The sequence below is a fragment of the Aphelocoma coerulescens genome, chromosome 8 (assembly GCF_041296385.1).
Source record: "Aphelocoma coerulescens isolate FSJ_1873_10779 chromosome 8, UR_Acoe_1.0, whole genome shotgun sequence".
NCBI classification, from domain to species: domain Eukaryota; kingdom Metazoa; phylum Chordata; class Aves; order Passeriformes; family Corvidae; genus Aphelocoma; species Aphelocoma coerulescens.
In genome coordinates this window covers 6,784,923-6,806,343 of record NC_091022.1, presented here as the reverse complement: position 1 = coordinate 6,806,343, position 21,421 = coordinate 6,784,923, and the positions used below count along the sequence as shown (strand labels likewise).

Below are 21,421 nucleotides of genomic sequence, written 5' to 3'. Positions count from 1 at the left end.
AGCAGGAGCTGCTGGACTCTAGGAAGTCATATGCTGTGGCCCCACACGCGGGTGAGGCTGTTAATGAGGAAATTTAAAGGGGCTTAAGGAATTACAAGGATTGATTTCAGTTAGAGCACGCAGTTAAGCAGCTGGTCAGGGTGAGGATTAAGGAAATGCACTCACTGGCAGTGCAACGCAATCCCAGTTCCATTAATTTAGTGGGGAAGAGGCTTTGTGCGTTTTTAATGTAATCAGGTTTTAAGAGGTATGTTGCATTGGGCAGCCCAAGCTCCAGGGTCTCCCCAGGCCCCAGCAGAGCAGGATCCTGACTCCTTGCACACCCTCTCCATTCTCATCAGCTCTTTAGTCTTGTCCTTGGTTGTTCCCAGCGGGCAGGAGGACATGATGTGGAGGGTACCTGGAACTTGGCTCTGTCCTGGCAAATCGGAAACCTTTGCCTTTGCTCATCATAGAGTCCTGTTCTCTGTCCCCTGGGTCTCCTGCCTGGTGGATCTCACCTTCACTATCTGTTGATGTGAGAGTTTTCAACCAGTTGCTCTTCAGTGTGCCAAGGCTCACGAGGACCCTGCCGTCTCCAATCTCCCTCTCTCCTTCCCTCTCCTTTGCAGGCTCCTTGGTGGCTTCCCGCAGGCTCCCACCACCCCAACAAGGAGTTGCTTGCTTTGAGTTATTTTTGTGTGAGTGCTTGAGCCTGTGGTGGTGAAAGGAGCAGCACTTGCAGATGCGTGAAGTCCTGCTGTTATTCTGTTTGCAGTGCCAGCTTTTCCATGATGCCTGGCCAGTAACATCAGCCACGACCTGGAGGGACAGGCACAAGAGGTAGTTTGGTCTTCTTAGCAAGCTCAGCCCAGAGCTCTGCCCGTTGAGGAGAGACCTTCGCAGATGCTGAAGGATGAGTGGGATAATGCCAACTGCTGCTGCTCCCTGGTGACCTGGGACAACAAACTCAAACCACTTTAGACCTGAAGCTGGACTTTACCTGCAGTCCTGGTCTTAGAAGGAAATGCTGTCTCTCCTCTGTGACCATCCCTCAACTCTCAACGTCTTCCATTGAACAATTGACTTTCCTTGCTAGGAGGCAAGGATCAAATGGGTTGAGGACAACTGGCCCTTCTTGGCTTTGGCAAAGAGGATTCTTTGGTATATTTTTAAGTGCCAGGACATGAAACAGTAAATCCATTCTTCCCGCACTCCTGCCTCCTGCAAGCAGCCCCGACTGCAGTCCAAGCCAGCCAGTTAAAGGGTAAACCATAACTGGATGCCTGAATGGCTGCCTTACTTATCCCACGGAGGTAACTGGAAAGACACGGTGCATCTCTCACCCCTGCCCATCCTGTTGTTGTCTGCCTTGTCCAGCAAGCCCTTTAGCTCACTGCAGTGTCCCCTCTTCCCTCCTGCCCTTCCCTTGCCTCTCCACCTCCTGCAGACCCAATTCCTTTCCCTCTCTCTCTCTTCTATATCCTGTCTTGGAAGTCCTCACTGAGAGAAGGGTGTTCCATGAGGAGCCAACTCCCTGCCCATGGCACAGCAGCTCTACCCCCCTCCTGCTCTAATTCCCTGGTGCAGTCCCTTGATCTCAGGCATCAGAGGGGGATCTGAGCAGTACTGCAGTAATGCCTGTCACACCTCTTGCTGGGAAATTTGTGAGCAAACAGAGCAGGGAACAGAAAGGTGGGGTATAGGAGGCATCAGAAGAGGTACCAGAAGGATCCTGTGGTGGTCTCAGTGTCCACTCAAACACAGCAAATCCAGCGGGGAATGTGGCATTCCCTGGGCTCTCATCTGGAGTTTGTGGAGCGTAGCATCCTGGGCCCATGGCCATGGGCCCGCAGTTGGAGGCTGTGCAACAATTCCCATGACTGAAGAGCTCCTAGTTTTTGTGCTTGTTAAACGCTGCAAGCTGCCTGTGTTGCACCAGGGAGACACTCGGTGCATTTAATTAACATTTAATTTGCTTTAAGATTACATTAAAATGTGCAATAATAGAAGCTCTCCGAAGGGCGGGAGGAGAAGGGGGAAACAGGCTCACTACAGATTGGATGAGGCACTGGTGCTGAAGTGTTCTGCAAGAATTACAGATGGAAGGGAAAAAATGCTGTACTTCTGCAGTCACAGAAAGTATTCAGCATCTGTTTGGCAGCAGGGCTTGGAGAAGGGCTTTCAGCTGCTCCAAAGTAGGTCCAGCAGCTAAGAAGTGGAGACAGGGTCACTAAATGCTCTTCCAGTGGTCTGGAGGAGAGAATGGCCTAGTTTGATATCCAGGGAATTTCAGAGAGGAGATGCCCTTGGGCTGGAGAGGCAGATCACAGAGCCCATGCAAACCCATTAGGCAGTCCCTACATGTTTTTGGGGAAAACGTGATGCCAGTCCTGTGTAATGCATGTGTGTGTTCCATTTCCCTGTCCCTCTGTGTCCCTGCCCATCCTGGGTTATGTAATGAAGGATGCTGTGGCTGCTGTCCTGGGAAGGGGCTGGGCAAGGACGCCAGGGGCTGGTGGAGGATTGAAGGCTCTGGGACTGGGCTGAAATTTACAGGAAAAAAGCAATAAAGCCATTGTCTGCTTGGGTAAGCATGTCAGGAAACAGGCAGTTTGATCCTGCTTATGTAATCCTGAATCTAAAGAAGATGCTTGGGATTGATCCTGGCCAGGAACTCACGGTTCTGCAACACAGGCTCACCTCGCAGGCGCTTTACGACCCCTCTCCTTCCTCCAGCCCTCTCCTGTCCTCCAACTCTGGTATTTGTGTTGTTTCTGGTGCTGCTGGAACGTGGCGACTGATTTCTTGTTCTGCTGTCCATTGCTCTCCTCCCACACTTGAGCAGAGCAGGACTTTCCAAGAAACCATCCCAAAGCGTAGCCTTTCAAAGCCATTTTGCCAGCCAAGGCAGCTGAACGCCTGGTGTGGGTGAGCCTTTAGCTGCTCTGGTGCTGTGTTCACCCTTAGCATCTGCCTGGAGATGTCTCAGGGTCCCTCTCACACATGAGGGAACAAAGGACACAGATCTAGCACAGAGCCACTGAGGTTTTTTTGGGGTTGTTCTTTTTCTTTTGCCAAGCTGGCTAGACTTATAATCATCCTCTTCTTTGGTTTTCCCCTGCTAACACCCCTGCTTCCCCACCTTGACCACAGGAACAGAGGGATGAGGACTCGCCTGGGCTGCCTGTCTCACAAATCAGACTCATATAATGATTTCACAGCTATTCTTCCGGACAAGCCCAACCGGGCTTTGAAGTGAGTATAGCTGCAGCATCACACCCCAGCCCCACTCCTGTCCTTCCCCTACCCACCCACCCCCTTCTCCAGTATTGTTTTGCTTTTGTTGTACTTTGTATAAGCTGTGACTACTTCCACAAGGAAAACAAACCGGCACTGATCCATCAGGAACAGCCTCAGGAAATACCTGGATCTTTGACATGAGCTCTGCCATGAGACAGGACATGCTCACAGTCCCTACTGCTGTGTGTGTGGGATATGTCTGCACCTATTTGGAGACATAATTTAGACCTCTGTCATCACAAATCGAACCCTGAGCAGTTGGCTTGGTTGTAAGAGGTGACCAGCAATTTCAGGTCATCTTCAGCTCAGCCTTATATTTAACACTGCGAAAATTCAGGTGAGGGTTTGCACAATGCTTGAGGGAGATGTTTCAGACCCTCCCGAATCCTGATTTGAGACATGTGGGATGGGACTCATCTGATCACAAGTCCCTGCTTACACCTGAGCTAAGATCCCCTGAAAGGCAAGCAAGAGAAATAAACACTTCTGCAGGGCTGAGTTTCATTTTGCCTGACTTTTGGCTTTTACAATGTAAATGTCTGCATCTGAGCTTCTTCCCTGGGCCTCTGCTTAGAGTCAATGAGGAAAAATTGGTCCCTTTTTGGGTATGATTCACCTGGCCTGTTTTACCTGCCTGCCTGGGGATATGAGATGAGCAGAATCCCTGCAGGTGCCTTGGTATCTCCTCACTGATTCTAGAGGGAGCCCAAGGTCACTTGGCTCAGTTCTACACTCTAGACCTCCAAAATCAGGCGAGAAGAATTCCAGCCTTCCTCAGCATCCTCATCAAACAGCTCCAGAGGGGATGAGCAGCCATGGGTTGCCCATAACTTGCCCCATCTTTTCCTTACAGAAGACTGTCAACAGAAGAAGCAACAAGATGGGCAGACTCTTTTGATGTCCTCTTGTCCCATAAATGTAAGTAGAGATCAAATTCTACTTTTTTTTCCTCCTCTGCCCTTAACCCCTGTTGTAGTTAGGGCAGAATGCGTGTTGCATAGCAGGGGCATGGTCCCCCAGAGCTGCTCACTCCCCAGCAGTCACCATCCTTTATATGCACTAATTGCCCTCTGGATAAAAGGGTTTTGTGTGTTCCCTTCATGGCTTTGCTCCTGACCACAACTGCTAAAGCCATAAGCCCAGGGTGCTGCCTCTTCCAGCTCAGTACCCTTGAATGACTTGCCCTGTCGCAGAGAAATCACCTGCGGTCCCCCTGAGCAGAGCCTGATTTGCGGTTATCACAGCAAACCTGAATATTTCACATCCAGAGACCTTATGCCAACCTATAAGCAGCACCCCCTGCTCTGCTCAATAGATTAATCCTATGAGTTCTGTTCAGCAAATATTGCTCTGCTTCACCAGCATTTTCACACTGAGAAATTATAAACAAGACAGCAAATTTCCCAGTACGGGTTCATTCATGGGCTTCTATTGGAGAATTAAACCCTAGAAAGTCAAGATTGGGGAAAAGTCAACGTGGGTGGTGAACTGTTTTTTGGCAATAAGGAGCTGTCTGGCTTGCTTAGAGACCCAGGTTTTGCTTACATTTTAAAATATAAGTGTAGGATTATATTATTAAGTGATATTGGGGTGATTTTGCTTGGTTTCTACTGAGATGACAACAGTTTTGGCAGGGAATTAAGTGACAACTTTAAACAGGCTGGCTGACCAAGGCAGGAAAAGCAGTATGTAATTTTAGCAGCAGTCTCTAGTTGAGATCATTGCTCTTGCAGCCAATAGGGAAAAAAATAGATGGTGTAGCTAGGTATGACTAAAAAGGAACATTTCTTTTGTGGAAATTCAGAACAAGAAGGGGAAAATGCAAGGAGATTATAGGGTGCCTGTGGGATGGGAAGAGGGGAGGGCAAGGATATTCATATCCCTGGTACCATCCTGAACTGAAACCCATTTCTTCTTCACCAGTGTAAAAGTAGAAGTTTTCTTTATTAGGTACAGACTGCAGAAAAAGTGCTTGGATTACAAACCCCAGTGAATTTACCCACCTTTGTCCTGATGTTATATATTTCCCTCTTCAGCTGACTACTGCAAAAATGCTAAATCAAGCCTTAGTTCATAGGTAGAATTATTTTGTCCAGCAACCTCCAAAGGGGTGTCTGGTTTCATTAATAAATTTGCCTTTTGGAGTGATAAATGAATTATCAGGATTTTTTCCCATCTCTTAGAATGGAAAGTAATTCTGATAACTCTCTGGCACTGATGAAAAATATTCAGTTTCTAATGAAAAATATTCAGTTCCTAATAGCAACAGAAGGTGATCTTTAAAATTTAAATTAATCTTTTTTTATCAGCAGTCACAGTGACATTGCCTGGTGATTGATGACAAAAAATATTCTTGTTTAATAAACTGCTTTCTAAAGGAATATTTTATAACTGCTCTGCACCTGAAGTTTCTGGAATTGCCAGCCTGGCAGTCAAGGGTTATAATGATGCAAATACAAAACGTTCTGTTGAAACAGAAGTGTTATTTTAGTTACACTGGTTTAAAGGAGAGAAGAGCACATATTCATAGAATTAATTATATTGTATGAGCTGCATTTTTGCTGTTAGGATGTGCTGATGTTAGGATGTGCTGATGTTAGACAGGTAAGGGAGCCTTAAGTGGCCAGAATCTGGGAGTAAATAAAGCTGTGCCTGGTCTGCTGACATCTGTCTCTAGGGAAGCTGCCAGCAAATATTCTGCTTTTAGTGCCAAGAGGAGGACAGAACTGTCCCAGTCTAATTTCCCTGTGACTGCTCAGGTGAACAGCATTAGCCAGGGAAAATTGGAATTCATGCCTGGGGGCATGGGCTAAGCACCAGCTGAGCTCGGGGAGAATCCCCCCCGGGGCTCACAGCATCCACAGGTAGAGCATTTCTGCTTGACACATCTGTCAGAAACTGTCTTCACTAGATGGACAGTTCATTTATTTTGGAAAGAGGATTGTGATTTCAGGGGTTTGTGTGGTCCTTTCTGCTGCATCAGATGGTTTTGGTCCCTTCCAGCCAAACTGTTCTCCAGGGAAAATAAACCCCGAAGTGCTCAAGTGGGACTCAGTAGCTGGATGGAGCAGCTGCAAATGGGGCAGACCTTGTGAGCAGTACTGCAAGGGGTTGGACAATTGGTAAAATTGCTCCAAGGAGCAAGAATGTGGATCAGAGCTCCCTAAGAGGCTCTCCAAAGTGCCCAGGTGAGCAGGCTGCCCTCATACATGCAGGAGGCTCACGGGGCTGCAGCACTCTGTGAGAAGGGAAAAACACTTCTTCCCTTTCCTATTTTCAGGAGTGTCCAAAAGGTTTCTGAATGGAAGTGACCTGAGTAGGTGCCATGCATTTCACAGACTATGGAGAGTGTCATTACGCCAGGCTGGCTGGGAATTTGAGCCACCTGGTCTAGTGGGAGGTGTCCCTGCCCATGGCAAAGGGGTTGGAATAAGATTATTTTTAAGGTCCCCTCCATCCCAAACCATTCTGTGATTCTATGATCACCTTTGCCAGATATCCCTTGAAGTGTGATGGCCCTGTATAGCTCTCCCTGATCTCCCCTCACCCTTCTAATGAATGACCTGTGCAGGTAATATTTGATCCTGACCTGCTGCTGTGGGGCAGCACTTCGAGTGGAGGATTAAAATCCCCTGGGATTTGAAGCAATTATTTGTCTTGGGAGATTCCCAGACTGGATAATGTCCTCTGCATAGAGTGGTCTGATTTGGATTCATTCCCCAGCCATTCAAAGGATAATTTGAGGTGACTTTAACAAGAGATTGTGAGTAGGAAATGCAGGAGGGCTTTCCCCACCTCGCTTTTGCACTGGCCCTGGGACTCAATTCCCTCATCCCTCCTGGAGTGAGCAGTGCTGAGCAGCAGGATGCAACAGCTCTGCCCTGCTGGCAGCCCCAGATGGATAGGTCAGTGCAATGATATCCTAATTTCTTTTGCTAATGGGTGAAGCAAATCAACTTAGGAACCCTGGGGTCAGGTAGACAATCCCTATTTTACATCAGGAGCCCTGTCTGAGCTCACTGCCAGATGCACAGCATAGCCATGTTCCATGGGGTCACTGCCAGAAGCACAGCATAGCCACGTTCAATGGGGTCAGGGCTTCTGAGCAAGCAACAGGAGAGGGGAGTCTGATCCTGCTGTCGTCAGGGAATTTAGAGAGTAAGAGGCAGACTGTATGCAGTATTTCCTTGGGTGCCCAGGGAGAAAGAGCAGTGTTTTAAACATGCATTTGGATTTTGGCATCTTTTCCCATTTTGTCCCAGAATGAAGGCTCCCAGGGAAGCGAACTCAGTGCTGTCCCCAGAGTGTGAGTGCATGCATGTGAGTAACTGAGTATTACTCCCCTTGCTGTGCCTGTGCCCAGGAGGCACAGGCTGGCCAGCCAGATGAGGATTTCTTGTGACAGGCTGCTGGAGGGAAATATAAGCAATAGCATGTCTCATTCTGCATCCCTCACGGGGCTGGACACATGGCTTATCATTTATCCAGCATCCAGCAGGACAGTCTGTCCTCAACCCTTAGTAACTTTTCAACAAAGCACCCGACACCAAAAACCTTCCTGCTGAATTCTCACTTTTATCTCAAAGGTGATTTTTCTCCAGATTTTTTGTGATCTCTGTGCTCTTCCGCCCAAACTTTACTGTTGTTCTCCTCCTGTTATCTACACATTCCTTCACTTCCTACACAGTATAGGAATATCCCAACCTATTCCCAGTTCTTTCTAAGCCAGAACAGTATTAGCATTGTGCTGGTGACAGGTAGCTGAGATTAAGGGGAGCACTGCTCAGCAGCAGTGAGAGCACGTTCGTGTGCTATGCAGAGCACTGTGACCTTGTCTCTCCAGCCCTGGACCAAACACGTTCCATGGAGCCAATCCATTCATCCACCAGCCACAGGGACTCTACCTTTACTCCCTGCGTGAAGTCTGGTTGCTGATGGGGTGAAACACATGCATTAAATAAATGACTGTTGATTGCTTTCTTGTTCTGACAGTGGCAGGTGCTTGGTTATTAGGCTGCCACTAATCTGGGCTCTTCCTCAAGATGGATCTTTATTTAGTTAAGACTTGTCTTGTGTTTTCTGCTCCCCACTTCAGCCCTTCCTCCACAGCCCTTCTTGCTGGAAAGGATCCACTCTCCATCTCCTCAATGGGATTTCAGGAGTTCCTGTCCTCACATGGCCATTGAACTGCCTGGCACTGCCCATTCATAAATCAGAAATTCCTGTCATTGCATAACTCACAGGTGACCTGCAAGATCCTGAGTAATGTCTGAGCACTTAACAATCCCACCTGGCAATGCTCTTGTTCTTTCCTCAGTCAGTCTGAATGGAGAGCAGGGCATTTTGAAGCTTATATCTACACTGAAAAAGTAAAATAGCAAATGTCTGCTGCTTCTCCCTCAGACTCTTGACATTCAGTAAAGAGCTCTGTTTCTTTGCCTTCAATTTATCTGCTCCATCAGTATCGACTTCCTCCTTTGGCTTCAAGCAAAGGACTCTTAAGTCAAATTCCTGAATAACTGTCCAATAGTTGTCTCAAAGGGCTGTGCACCTACACCAGCACATCCTGTCCCCCTGAGTGGCCATGCCTTTGGGCCACAGGTTAGGGATTATCCTGTGCTGCTGCATCTGCAGACTTCTAATCCTGCTTTTAATTCCTGTGCTTTCTCTGTAAAGCATCCCCTTGGAATTGCACTCCAGGATATTTCAGGAGGTGAAATCTCTCTCCTGCTCATATCACACTGCACTCCAGTGCTGGTTGCCCCAGGAAAAACAATGTCCAGTTGGGCAGGATGAGCTTTGAAATGCTGATCATTCATGAGTGATCATTTCTTGATAGCCTTCATGTGCTGTGAAGGAGAGGAGGAGATTGAAATCAACATCCAGGTGAAATTCCACCTCAGGTCGTGGCAGTTCCCATGCCTACTTGTCCTCCTGCCCTTTCAATCAGATTTGTCATTGTTCCATGACAAACTTCTGGCAGTGATTCCCCAAACCTGGCTGTTAGGCACAGCTGGAAAGGCTGGCAGGCAGTCAAGGGCTAAAGATGAAAACTATGGAAAACCAGGCAGTCAAGGATGACTGCATCCAAAGCTTCCCGAGCAAGGTCCTCATAGGTTCAGCCTCATCACTTGCAGCTCCTCAAAGGCTGTGAGGAGTGCATGACAGGAGTGTATAAAAAAAGCAGAGAACAGCCAGACACTATTATTTATCCATTCACTGCCTAAACTTATTTCAGGATATAAAGGAGCTGACTGACATTAGAGCAGAAGGCAGAGCTCATGGAAACCTCCTGGTCCCAGGGGAACCTGCTGCAGCTGCTCTCTGGGGCAGGGCTATAGCAAATGCCTTTCTCTCCTTGTCAGTCATGACATTCCCTTTTTTTAGCAGACATTATATTTTGCAGGTGTTACATTTTTCAGATATTGTATTTTGCAGTGATGATATTTTGCAGATATGGTACTTTCATGCAACTCTGCTATTCCTGCAAGTGATCCTCTGTCAGTGCTGGGACTCTGGGGCTCTTTTAGAGGAAAAGGGGGGGAAAAAAAGACCAGGACAGAGACAGGGGAGCAAGATCTCAGGAGGAACACAGCAAAGACTGCAGAGACATAGCAGTGTGCTTGGGTGGTGCAATATTTAATGTCAAGCATCCTAGGAGCTGATAATATATAAAATGACATAGATCTTGAGGAACTGGAATTTTCTCCATGTTTTATTTCCTTCTTTCTGAAAGCTGTCAGCCCGCAAAGACTCCCTGCCCTGTTCTCTGGTCCTTCCCTTGCTCTCACACAGGTCCTGTGAATTTTATAGGCACTAAGGGGGACACAGGTTTTGGAAAATGTTTCTGTGTCTCAGATTTCAGGAAGGGCAGCAGCCCTAAAACACCCCTCACCATGTTTATCTACCCATGGAGATGCTGAAAGCAGCCACAGGCAGGGTGATACTGAGAGGTGCCCTGCTCCTGGAGATACCTTTGGCATTCTGCTCTGCAGGCTTCTCTGGGGCTGATGCCACAATATTTCCCCAGGCTTGGACCCATAATTTGCACTGTTATTTGGACAAGAGCCCCAGTTTTGTCCACTCTAGCAGTGCAAAACCCTGATCTCCTACAATTGCTTGAATTAAGAAGTTTCAGGACAAGCTGGAATAATACAGCTGTTTCTGGGGCTGACAGAAGGAGGGAGCATGGCTGAGATGGGATGGATGCATTTTTATTGCTGATAGCAGACTGCTGATGGAGCAGTCAGTGCACAGAGCCCACTAATGAAGGAGCTTTGAGGAGCCCAATGCAGAGAGGTTTAGCCTCTAATTTGGGCTTGTCTGGCCTAATATCTCTTCTGCCTTTCCCTTTGAGGATCTGGGCAGTCAGACATCTCCTTTGACTGACACTCAGACAGAAATAGGACTGTTTATTGCTGTTCAATACCCGGGGCCATTGCTTAGGGCTTGAGGCTTCAGCAGGAGCTGGGAAATATCTCCATGTCCTAAGTTATTGCCAGAAACAAAATAAGCAGGAAGAAGTTTAGGACATGCAAGGGAGATGCAGGGCAGTGTTACATTGCCATACATCTGTAGCATACATCGCATATACATATATACAGCATACAGGTAGCATATAAATAGCATATATATTATATATAGCATATAGATAACATATACAGCATATAGAAGGAACTGTCTGAATAGCCTGTTTGAAAGATGCTAGGATTATACACAGGGATCTAGACAAGCTTGAGAAATGGGCCCATAGAAATCTTATGAGGTTTAATAAGACCAAGTGCAAGGTGCTGCACGTGGATCAGGGCAACCCCCAATATCAATCCAGGCTGAGGGATGAACAGATCAAGAGCAGCCTTGCCCAGAAGGACTTGAGGATGCCGGTGGATGAGAGGCTGGACATGCCTTGTCCTTGCTTCCTTTATCCTTTCAAGGAGTCTGACCTTGCCAAGTGCATCCCCAGTTCCATCAATATTTTTAGACAGTTGCCGGGAAGTAGCCAAGAGCTTTCCAGTCATGAGCTACAAAAACCCAGATCCTATTGCAAAAGACCAGGAAGTGTTAGAAACATGTTACTGGGAAAACAAAATAAAACAAAACATGAGAACCTAAATTTATCCCAAGGAGAAAGGCTATGTGTGAAGCCTTCAGCTACTTCAACTCCACTGGTGCCATTCAAGGAAAGGAAATAAAAAACAATGACTGCGTCCATAAATAGGCCCAGGCAGGGGTTTAAGAGGACACCGATTGCCTAATAAATCTTTCCATGTTTCTAATCTGCCCCGGCTGACTCAGATTGCATTACTGAAATGTCACAATTGCTGAGCATTAGCAAATGCTAAGCACACTTTTACCACTGACTAGACAAGCCATAATTATGCTTGTCCTTTCCCTCTACCCTTTATTGGAGCTGTAACAGACTCTCCAGGAGCTTTCCTCTCTTTAATTCAGAACTAAAAATGGCACCAGGCAATAAAGCAAAGTGACAGAAAACATAGGAGACAAGTCCACAGCAGCCATGTTTTATTAAAGATTTTTCTTAATGACAGATAGGGTGTTACAAAGTGTTGCATTAACATGCACAAGATGCAAAGAGTTGAAGTTTGATAATTCCAAAAGTAACTTTCCAAAGGGTGAGTGTCCCAGTCTCAAGGAAAGTCTTTTGCCATGTTCGCTGGAAACCAGAATTTTCAGAATTACATCAAGTGATGTTTGGCTTTCTGGCAGCTCATGAGAGCCCAGTGGTGTAAGTTATGGACACATCCTGGGATTGCAGACCTTGGGAGAAAAATCAAATGGTCTTTGGTAGGTAGGGGTGGATGGAAGGGTGTCTGTGAAAGGAACACCTCCCTGCCTTCTTTCTCCTCCCTTTGTAACTCCCTGTGTCTCTCCTGCAGATGGGCTGGCTGCTTTCCGTGCTTTCCTGAAGACGGAATTCAGTGAGGAAAACCTGGAGTTCTGGCTGGCCTGCGAGGACTTCAAGAAGACGCGCTCAGCAGCCAAGCTGGCCTCCAAGGCCCAGCGCATCTTCGAGGAGTTCATTGATGTGCAGGCCCCTCGGGAGGTGGGTATTGCAGCACCCCGGGATGGCACAGCATCCCTGCGGGCACTGAGCAGGGCCATCACCCCCAGCTGGGCTCAGGAGTGCTCTCCCTCCCTTCCTTCCCTCTCAGAGAGTAGCTAAGGAGGGTGGGAATGCTATCCAGCCTGCTACAGCTGCCTCAGCTCACGGTGACTCATCCCTGATGAGGGCAACTACTTTGATGTTACTAGATTAGTCACAGCCAGGGAGTTCACCAGCAACCTCAACCTACATTTCCTAACCTCTCCAAGCTTCCCAAGAGCATTTCACAGTTCTCCTCTCATTTACTGTCAACCCTTGAGCAGGTTGTTGGGCTCATTCTTCAGAGGACACTTTGCATAGGACCATCCCACCAGTGAGTAACTTGTTGGCTCCCCAGGGAGGAGAGTTTATCTGCTGATTAACTCCCACCTCACTCAGACCTCCTGAGAGGTTCGAACAATACCTGAGCAAAAAGTGCAGTCACAACCCAGAGCCTGGGATTGTTAAATCCTCTTTCAAGCACTGACAGGCTGATGGCACTGTCAGATCCTGTGTCATGACGATTCTGGGTTGCGTTACTGCAATCACAGCACAATCACTAACTGCACCCAACCCCTCCTGCTCCACTGCATGGGTGCCTGTCCCAATACAGGTGTCTGTCAGGGACCCCAAAAAGGGCTCATTTTACTCCCTCTCCCAGCTAGGAAGGCCATTGCAGGGCCACTGGGAAGGACTCAGATTCACACCAAGGTGCGTGGGTATCTCAATGCCCACTGCTCTCCCATGAGCATCTTCCTACTGTTCTTCAGGAATCTGGGTGAGATTTTAAAGACTGGAGGGCTGAATCTTGATTAGAAATGGGAATGCAGCTTGGATGGGGTCTTTTCTAAAATTTGGTTCTGTGGTGAAGTTTCTTTAGCATTGTTATATAATTTTAGCATGCTAGAATAAGAAATTATTAAGCAATGCAGAGAGCTAATCTATATTGCTGACCATCCACATTAAGGTGGACGGTTTTATTTTCCAAGCTCCTTCAAGTTTGGAGACTGAGTTAACAACAAATAACATCTTTTCAGCCATTTTTTCTTCCAGACAATAACCCTAACATGCTGATTGCTCTGCTAGGGAAGGAAAACAGGAAAACTCCATAGGCTGGCTTTGCAAACAAATGGCAAGTCATAACATTATAGGGTGGTTTATTTTTTCAAGCCTCTCCTTGAGATACTGTAATGTGAAGCTGTTATGGGAAAAATCAAACTATTTATTTTAGATCAACAGAGTTTAGATACATTTAAAAAGAACGTACTAATAGTTTAAACCCAGTTAAAAGTTTATTCACCCATATGTTGGGCATGTAGTGAAGAATGAAGGGAATAGAGAAATTGTAGTTGATAGGAGAGAAGTTATGCTGAGTCAGCAGCTTTAGGTGACGTGCTGCCTGAGAGCCCAAATAAAGGTAATTTGATTTCAGAAGTCCTCAGATCACTATAAATCCAACTTTTCCAGGCTTGGGGTAGGGTTCGTAGCCCTGGATCACTAAACTCTCCAGAGCTGTGGGGGCTGTTTTGTCATGGACAAGGGTAGGACCTTGGTTCCGCTGCTGTTTTACAGCCATGGCTGAGAGGCAATGTGCCATTTGAAGGACACCAGCTGGACTCTCAGTACCAAACTCTCTTCTGCTGCTTTTCCCAGGTGAACATAGACTTCCAGACACGGGAGCTGACAAGAAGAAATGTGCAGGAGCCCTCGCTCTCCTGCTTTGACCAAGCTCAGGGGAAGGTGCACAGCCTGATGGAGAAAGACTCGTATCCCAGGTTCCTGAGATCCAAAATTTACACAGACCTGCTGTCTCAGACCCAGAGGAGGCTCAGCTAGAGGAGCAATGGGGCCCTCAGAAACCATGTGCTTCCCACAACAGCCAAAACCCATGTCTAAATGTGAAACTTTCTTGATGTTAAAAGCAGTGGGAATGGGAAAAGAGGAAGAAGGGGCAGAGGAAGCTTCCAGAGAGTGATCCAGGCATGATATTAAGACTCTTCAACTTTCTGTGCTTTTTTTTTTGGTTAGCAGTAGCACCTTGCAGTTGTTGCCTCTCTCTAGCACAAACCCACAACCCTCTTGAGTCATGGGGACATCTGTTGGCAAGGAAGGTTTTCTTTAAAATTACTGCGTTGGTTTGTGTGTAAATAACACCTTTCCATCCTTCCACACATGTCCCTGTCCCCCACCTCTCCCTTGTGCTTGGAAGGGCCCCAAGGGCAATTCTGACACTTGTGAAGCCACATCCAGCCCATGTCTCCCATGTTGGCTGCTGGGGTCTGGACCCAGAGAGCAAAGGGAGGGAGAGAGGAGACAAAGGCACAGGACTCATTCCCTTTCCCAGAGTGGAAAACATCAGCAAACTCAGCTCACCTCCCCATTTTGGTTGCACACCTTATGACACAGCTGCTACCCTGTCACTGCCCCTTACCTTTCAGGGATGGAGACTAAGTGTATTTTCCATAGGACAGTCGAGTTTTCCTCATGAGGAAGGTAATCCCAAAAGCTCTCACTAGGCCTGAGCAGGCAAGTCTTCTAATGTGAATGATTGTTTTTCATTACTATTATTTATTTATGTGGTAGTTCAGCCTCAGGGCCCCATTCGTCATTCAGGCTCTGTTGTGCTGGGCACTGTACCAATACAAAGGGGCTCCTGGCTGCCACAGGCCTGGTGGCTCCTCAGGAATGACTATTGGGAGACAGTGGAGAGAAGGAATGTCCCCTCTGCCACTTGCTGAGGTGCAAGAAAAGCACAAGACCCATCTGCCACAGCACATGGCATTTTTCATGTGGTACCTGAGCAGCACATGGCAACATGAAAAATCATAATTCTATTTTTGCTATTTCCTGATTACTGACTGTTCCTACCTACCGATTGTGGGTTCAATGCCTTGCAAAGAACTCCTCAAGACATAGACCCTGCTGCAAGGTGCTTGCTTCCAGCAGGACACAGAGAGCTTGGAGTGAGCAGGATGGGTGTCAGGGTGTGCAGTGGGGTGTGAGGTGTTCTTTGGCCTTATTCCCATAGCCTGGATGGCCACTGCAGGAGAAGACTCTGTGCAGATGTCAGTAGTGTAGCACTTCCTCTGTGCTGTGCAATAATTCCTACCATCTGACGGCCCTATTTCCATGGTATTACTGTTCCAGCTTGGCAGATTCTTGCAATATTTTCTAGGGGAGAAGCAGACAGCCTGTCTGTGGATTTGAGCAGACAGACCAGAGATCTGTTTTCTTAACTTAATAAAGGCCTGGAAAGTGACCCGATGGGTCTTTTCCTTCTCTCAGTCATCCCCAGACCAGAGGCTGTAAACCTCTGCTCTGTCCAACAGTGGTGGGTGGGTTTGATATATCAGAAAGCTGCTGATAAAGATTTAGTGTAATGTGGTGTAAATGAGGTAGAATGAATTCTAAAGCTAAGCATAATGTGTTTGGAACAAGATACAAAAAGCCTGGTAGGATACTAAAAATTAATGTTCATCAATTAAGTAGGGAACAGTTTTTTGAGGTTTTTTGTAAGGATTATGTGCAGGAGAGTTGGACGAACAGGTTTAGGATCAAGATAGAGCTGGTTTAGATGTTGGGTTTATTCTGGAGGTGTATTCCTGTGGTCTCTAAGACACTGAAGTCTAAATACAGTGCAAGGGCAAACTTAATGTTCAGTAGGGAAACCTGTGTTTTGGTACCTGGTTGGTCAGCAGCAGAATTCTCCAGGTCTTTGGAAAGCAAATACCATCTCCAGTTAAATTTCTGTGAAGAATGGCCAGAAAGAGCAGCAGTGACCCAGCATTCCTGGCTGTCCTCCGTCTCTGCAAGGACCCCTGAGGAGCAGGGGCTGGCGTGTGGTGACAGATGTGGCATTCTGCAGCCACGCCCGGGCTCAGTGCCACAGCTTCTGGAACTTGAGGTATGTGAGGTCCCTCATGCCCTGTGTCCAGAGACACAAAGCTCAAGGTCTGGACTTGGCAGTTTCGCACAAACTTTTTGCTGGTTGTTTGAAAGTGGGAGCAATGAGAGACATCTGGAAAATGCCTCAAATTTGCCATGATTTATGCAAGGGGACTAGGTCATGCAGTACCTCAATGTCCCAAAGCTTTATGGCAAGCAAAGTACAGTGAGACGGGTGTCTGGGGAACCTGTGCAATGCGTGGAAGGAATCAGAGATGGAAGCAAAGGATACAGAGCCATGCATCCAATGGCTGTCCCTGGTGGTATCTGACCTGCAGGAAGGAGTAGGTCACATCACCTCCACTGCCTCTTCCTGGGGTAGGGAGTGAGGAGGACAAACCAACCACACTGCAGTGAAATAGTCGGTGCTTGACCTGCAAGGGGGGACACGAAGCTTCCCTGCTTGGCTGTGAGGAGAGGCTGGAAGAATTCCCCTTTCTCATGTCTGCCATGCCTGTGTAACACAGGGCAGACTGGGATCTCCCAGGGGCACAGGCTGCTTTGGCTGAAGTAGTTTCCCTTGGCCTGTGGTCCCAGTTTTACCCAGTGATCTCACTGCTGCCAAAGGGCAGCTCAGCTCCCCAACACTGTGGCACCAAACAAGTGTTGCAAGTGGTGAAGGGATGCCACCTTGTCTGGCCCTGCCTTCCTCCCTTCCACCCTTCTCTTCCCTGCACGTGCAAAAAGCATCCCAGAACTGCCCAGGATTCGAGAGCCAGCAGCAGGAGGCTTAAGCAGTCACGGCTTTTAAAGAGAAGGCAGAAGGCCATAACTGCCTTGTGGTACTTCTCTCCAGACAGACCTTCTGAGTGGGCCTGGGTGGTGCTGACCTCTAGTGCCAGCTGAGGCACCCCAGACAAGGCTCTGCAGCACCTTGGGGAGGGTCACAGAGACAGCCAGGCGAGGGGACACAGCAGGAACGAGATGCTTGTGTCGAGGAATCCCCAGGCTCCCCTGCTGGCTACAAAACCTGGTCCTGTTCAGTGTGACTGCATCTCCACAAACTCCTCCAGCGCTGGTGCTGTTGTCCTTTCATTTCATGTCAGAACTCATGGAAAAACTTCAAAGGTGCCAACACCCTGTAAATTCAAGCTCCCTTCTCTCCTCCATCCACCTGGGGAATTGTTTGGAGCAGGGCACATCTGGAGATGCCATTGCTGCAGTGGTGACAGGAGCTGGAATCGGGCTAGCTGATGTAGGAGAAGTGTTTTCCCCATTAAATTGGTGCCAGATAACGCCCTCTGTGGGAAACAGCATCCTAGAACACAGAGTGGAGCAAAAGTATTGTCTGAGGCATGTGAGTCTACCACAGTTATTTTTGTTGCTGCTCTTGCAGTTTGTCTCTCTTGAAGGAAAGCAGACTCATTATTTAAAGTAAAATTCTATTTTTCTTAAAGAAGAAAATGGCACCAGCTGCTTCTTTTATGCCAAATGCCATCCTGACATGAATCAAAATAGGCAGCTTGTAGCTCTACCCCTTAAACCAGGGGCTGATTAAGGAAATAATGACTGAGCCAAAGCTTCGAAAATAACTGAGTGGTGACTAATCCCCACCAAGGACAAATATTCTATCCTTGATTCATCTCTTCCTGGTGTGAAAGGGATATTCACAACCTACAAACACATTTCTCCTCTCCACAAGCACACACCCCCAAAATTTTCATCCTTTTTGGAGTAGCATGAAAGTGTGCCATCACATGAAGAGAGGGGAAAAAATTGGTTCTTTTTATTCTGTTTTCTGACACAAATCCAGTCAGCTCCCAGGTATTTTGATGGGAAAAGGGAAAAGAGTTTACAAATTTCCTTTCCCTTTTCTATGAGCTTTGGGTGGTGTTAACTCCAAAAGCAGATGCAGAACTCTACTCTGTCTAAAGTTTCTCCTGCTTTGATCCATCAGCCAGGCTTGGAATGATTTCCATGTCCCCTTTTAGTGGACTCATTAATGCACCAAGGGGTGTCCATGCTGGGGAGGTGTGAAGGGCAAAGTCTTGCCAGTATAACCAGGGGAGGGGGAAATTGATCTGTGTGTCTGGGGGTGTGGGTGGATGAGAGTGCATGTGACTTCATCTGTATCTTATTTAGTGTCCTCTACTAGAGAAGCTTTTCTGAGACATAGATGTGCATGTTAAAATAGGAGAATTAGGCATAAATTATATAAACAGATCTTTAGCCAGTGCTGTGTTTGCCTTGTGTATAAGTCTGAGTAGTAGTAAGAGATGTAAAACTCTGCTAGGCTTCCAGTTACCCCTAAGAGCACATGTATCAAACTGAACTGAATGTTCACTGACAGACACAAAACCAAAATGTTTACAGCATTCAGAGCAATAGCAAAACATACCTCATGCCAGTCCTGGAGTGCCTCTCACCCATCAGTGCAAGCTCTCCCCTCTCTGGGGGCATCTGGCTTCTCCCTCCAAACTCCTCTCTCCTTCTCTGTCCTGTTCTGGTGGTCTTCCCTCCTCTTCCTCCTCCTCCTTGAAGCACTCCAAGCCTTCCTGTCCACCAGCACTGTTTGTCCTCATCTCTCTGAGCCTGAGATTCCCATAACCTCCCCGTTTGCCTATCCTCCATCCCCATCCATCCCTCCTCTCTTCTTTGCCTTTTCCTTCCCCAGACACTCTGGTCACGCCATCTTCCTCCTACATGCCTCCTACTGCCACTGTAAAACTCCTAGGAGCTCTTCCTTGCCTGTTATATAAGAACAAAACGTTTCACATCATTTCTGCATTATCTTTCATTCCTAGGGCTGCTGCAGTTGTCTCATTCCTTGGTGCTGTGCTCTCTCCAGCATTGTAGCATTATATCCCAGAACTGGAATTAAAGTTCATTTTGCTGCTAGACCAGAATGCTTCTCTCTACTACGCACCCCTCGGGCTTTGCAGAAGCTTGTCTTGTCCCCAGGTCTTTTGCCTTCCTTCTTTTTCTCCTTCTTCCATGCACGCTGCACATGCAGTGCTTGTGGCAGGGGCTGGCTAGGGGAGAGGGCAGCTGTGCTGGGGTCACTCACAGCTGGGGCTCCCCCGTGGCTCTCTGGTTTTATAAAAATAGTCTCAATAAAGGTGTGTGGGTTGTATTTGGTTGGCAAAGTCAGTTGTTGTACTCTGTGCCTCCTCCTGGCTTTACAGGAGGATGTGTTTCTAATCTGGGACTGCAGTGAACTCAACGGGAGTTCAGGGAACTGAGGCCATGGGAGGGAGGTGGCAGAGGGGGATGAGTTTGTTACCAAAACCATCCAACATTCCTGGCAAAAAGGCACAGGAGAAAAGGCAGTGCCTGCTTCTGGAGGGACCTGGTATACCAGGGAGCTATGGGGACCAGCTGTGTTGTGAATTGTTTGTCTCAAGTAGCCTCACACCTCCCAGTTTGCCTCATGTGCTGCATGCCCCAGGCTGGATCTAAAACATGAGAGATGAGGAGCTGCTCAGCTTTGCATTTCCAGTGTAGATAACAGTGTTATCCTGAGAGAAATGTCGTCGTGTTGCTCTATCAGTTCCTGCAGCCACCAGCTGAAAAGCAGTGAGGGGAAGGAGGCACCTTCTGCTGTGTTTACTCCCACAGACCTCTATGGGATTCCTGGAAATGAAGAGAGCAGGGTATACGCACACCCTGGAGTAGATCCCCCTTCCTTAAGAGCCACATTTGAAGATCTCATCTTCTTATAACCTCTCTCCCCAACTCCTCTATGAGCTACCCAAATCAGAGTTCAGATCTGTCTTTAAGCTCCCTAGCACCTCCAATTTGGTGGGATGGCAGTGTCCCCTTGAGGACCTGACTGCAAACCCAAGCTCCCAGTAAGGCTGCTTGAAATAACAGAGATGTGTTGTTCCTGTGAAAATAAACTTTTGGGTGGCTCAGAAGAGACTGAGGATGGCTCTGCTGTACCCAGTGAACTCAGAAGTGAGCCACCAGGTAGAACGACCAGCCCAAAAGTGCTTCCCTCTGCCACATTTTTATTTTCATGAGATCCTGCTGCTGCAGCTGCCTCCGCAGTGTCCAGGTGCTGCTGGTGTGGGGAGATATCAGCAGGAGCAGTTTGGGCAGGCCATGCAGGCTGTTCAGTCTGATCCCTTCCCACTCAGGGAAAGGCATGGACTCGGCTCCCTGGGTTCCCCCTGCATTAGCTGCTTGTTTGCTAGGCTCCCCTTCCATGGGAGGCTGGAGAAGCTCCTCAGCCACGCCACACGCCCCACCAGTGACGATACCCCACTGAGTCGTGTCATCACGTTGTGCAGTGTTACCCAACTGTTCTGCATAGAGACCCTGAGAACATAATAAACAGCCTGAGACTATTTGTTCTCTGCCTGAGTGTCTGAAAAGCTGCAAGTTGGAAACTGCAATCCAGGGGATGGAGGGGTGTCTCCCAGTCAAATTGCTGAGGAGGAAGAGGATGGGAGAAACTGTTTCTCCTCAGACCCTGGTTGCACTGGTGCAGACACGCTGGATGGGGCAGCAAAGTGGGGATGTGTTGGCTCCAAGTGGTCGATTGCTCAGTTGGAGCAATTTAGAACCAGGCTCCTTGGAGATACAGTTTGGGGAGATGAGTCAGAAATGTCTCAGTAGGACCTGCACGGAAGGAAAATCTCAAGAGCCTTCCAGCAGCACACTGCTGTCCTTCTCTGGGTACACCCCACTGCTGCCTGAGATGGATTCCCTGCCCCAAACCCCAAACTGAATCTGTAGGACTTTCCTGGAAGGGTCTGGCTCTTTCCCTGCTGGGAGCGTGGCAGGGGGACATGGGGCTGCAGAGGCAGCAGGTGGGCTCTGTCTCTTAACACACATCCTGCCTTCAGGCCAGGAGAAGCTGTGATGGCTCCGAAGAAAATGCTCTTTATCAGCCCATTAACCCCCAGCCACACAGCCAGAAGTGGCTATGGCAAAGGTGGCAGAGCTGGGGCATTCTCTGCTCTGTGGTGGTACTGCTTTCACCTGTCCCTCTGTCAGCCTTTCCATCACACTCCTCTATGGCCAGAGGTGGAGACAAGTGCTGAGCCTGCTCCCTGCACCAGGAGCAGCGGTGGGGGATGCACAAGCTCCTGGGAAAGGGAGCAAAGTGAATGGATCAAGCATGATCAGGTCACAAAGAGCAAACAA

The 21,421-nt window shown here is 48.0% G+C and overlaps 1 protein-coding gene across 4 annotated transcripts in view; it reads left to right on the top strand.

The window, feature by feature from the left end:
* The window catches only part of RGS8 (regulator of G protein signaling 8), a 29,011-nt gene extending 8,258 nt beyond the window's left edge, over window positions 1-20,753 (top strand). For 2 of the 4 annotated variants that reach the window (XM_069022974.1, XM_069022973.1), the window contains exons 3-6: window positions 3,136-3,237; window positions 4,136-4,200; window positions 12,180-12,346; window positions 14,039-20,753. In XM_069022974.1, coding sequence (XP_068879075.1) covers window positions 3,136-3,237; window positions 4,136-4,200; window positions 12,180-12,346; window positions 14,039-14,221 — 517 coding nt within the window. In that variant the 3' untranslated portion in view covers window positions 14,222-20,753. Of the gene's footprint in view, window positions 1-757; window positions 1,296-3,135; window positions 3,238-4,135; window positions 4,201-12,179; window positions 12,347-14,038 lie in introns of all 4 variants that reach the window. The other 2 variants (XM_069022975.1, XM_069022976.1) reach the window with 2 other exon arrangements.
* The last annotated feature ends 668 nt before the right edge of the window (window positions 20,754-21,421 follow it).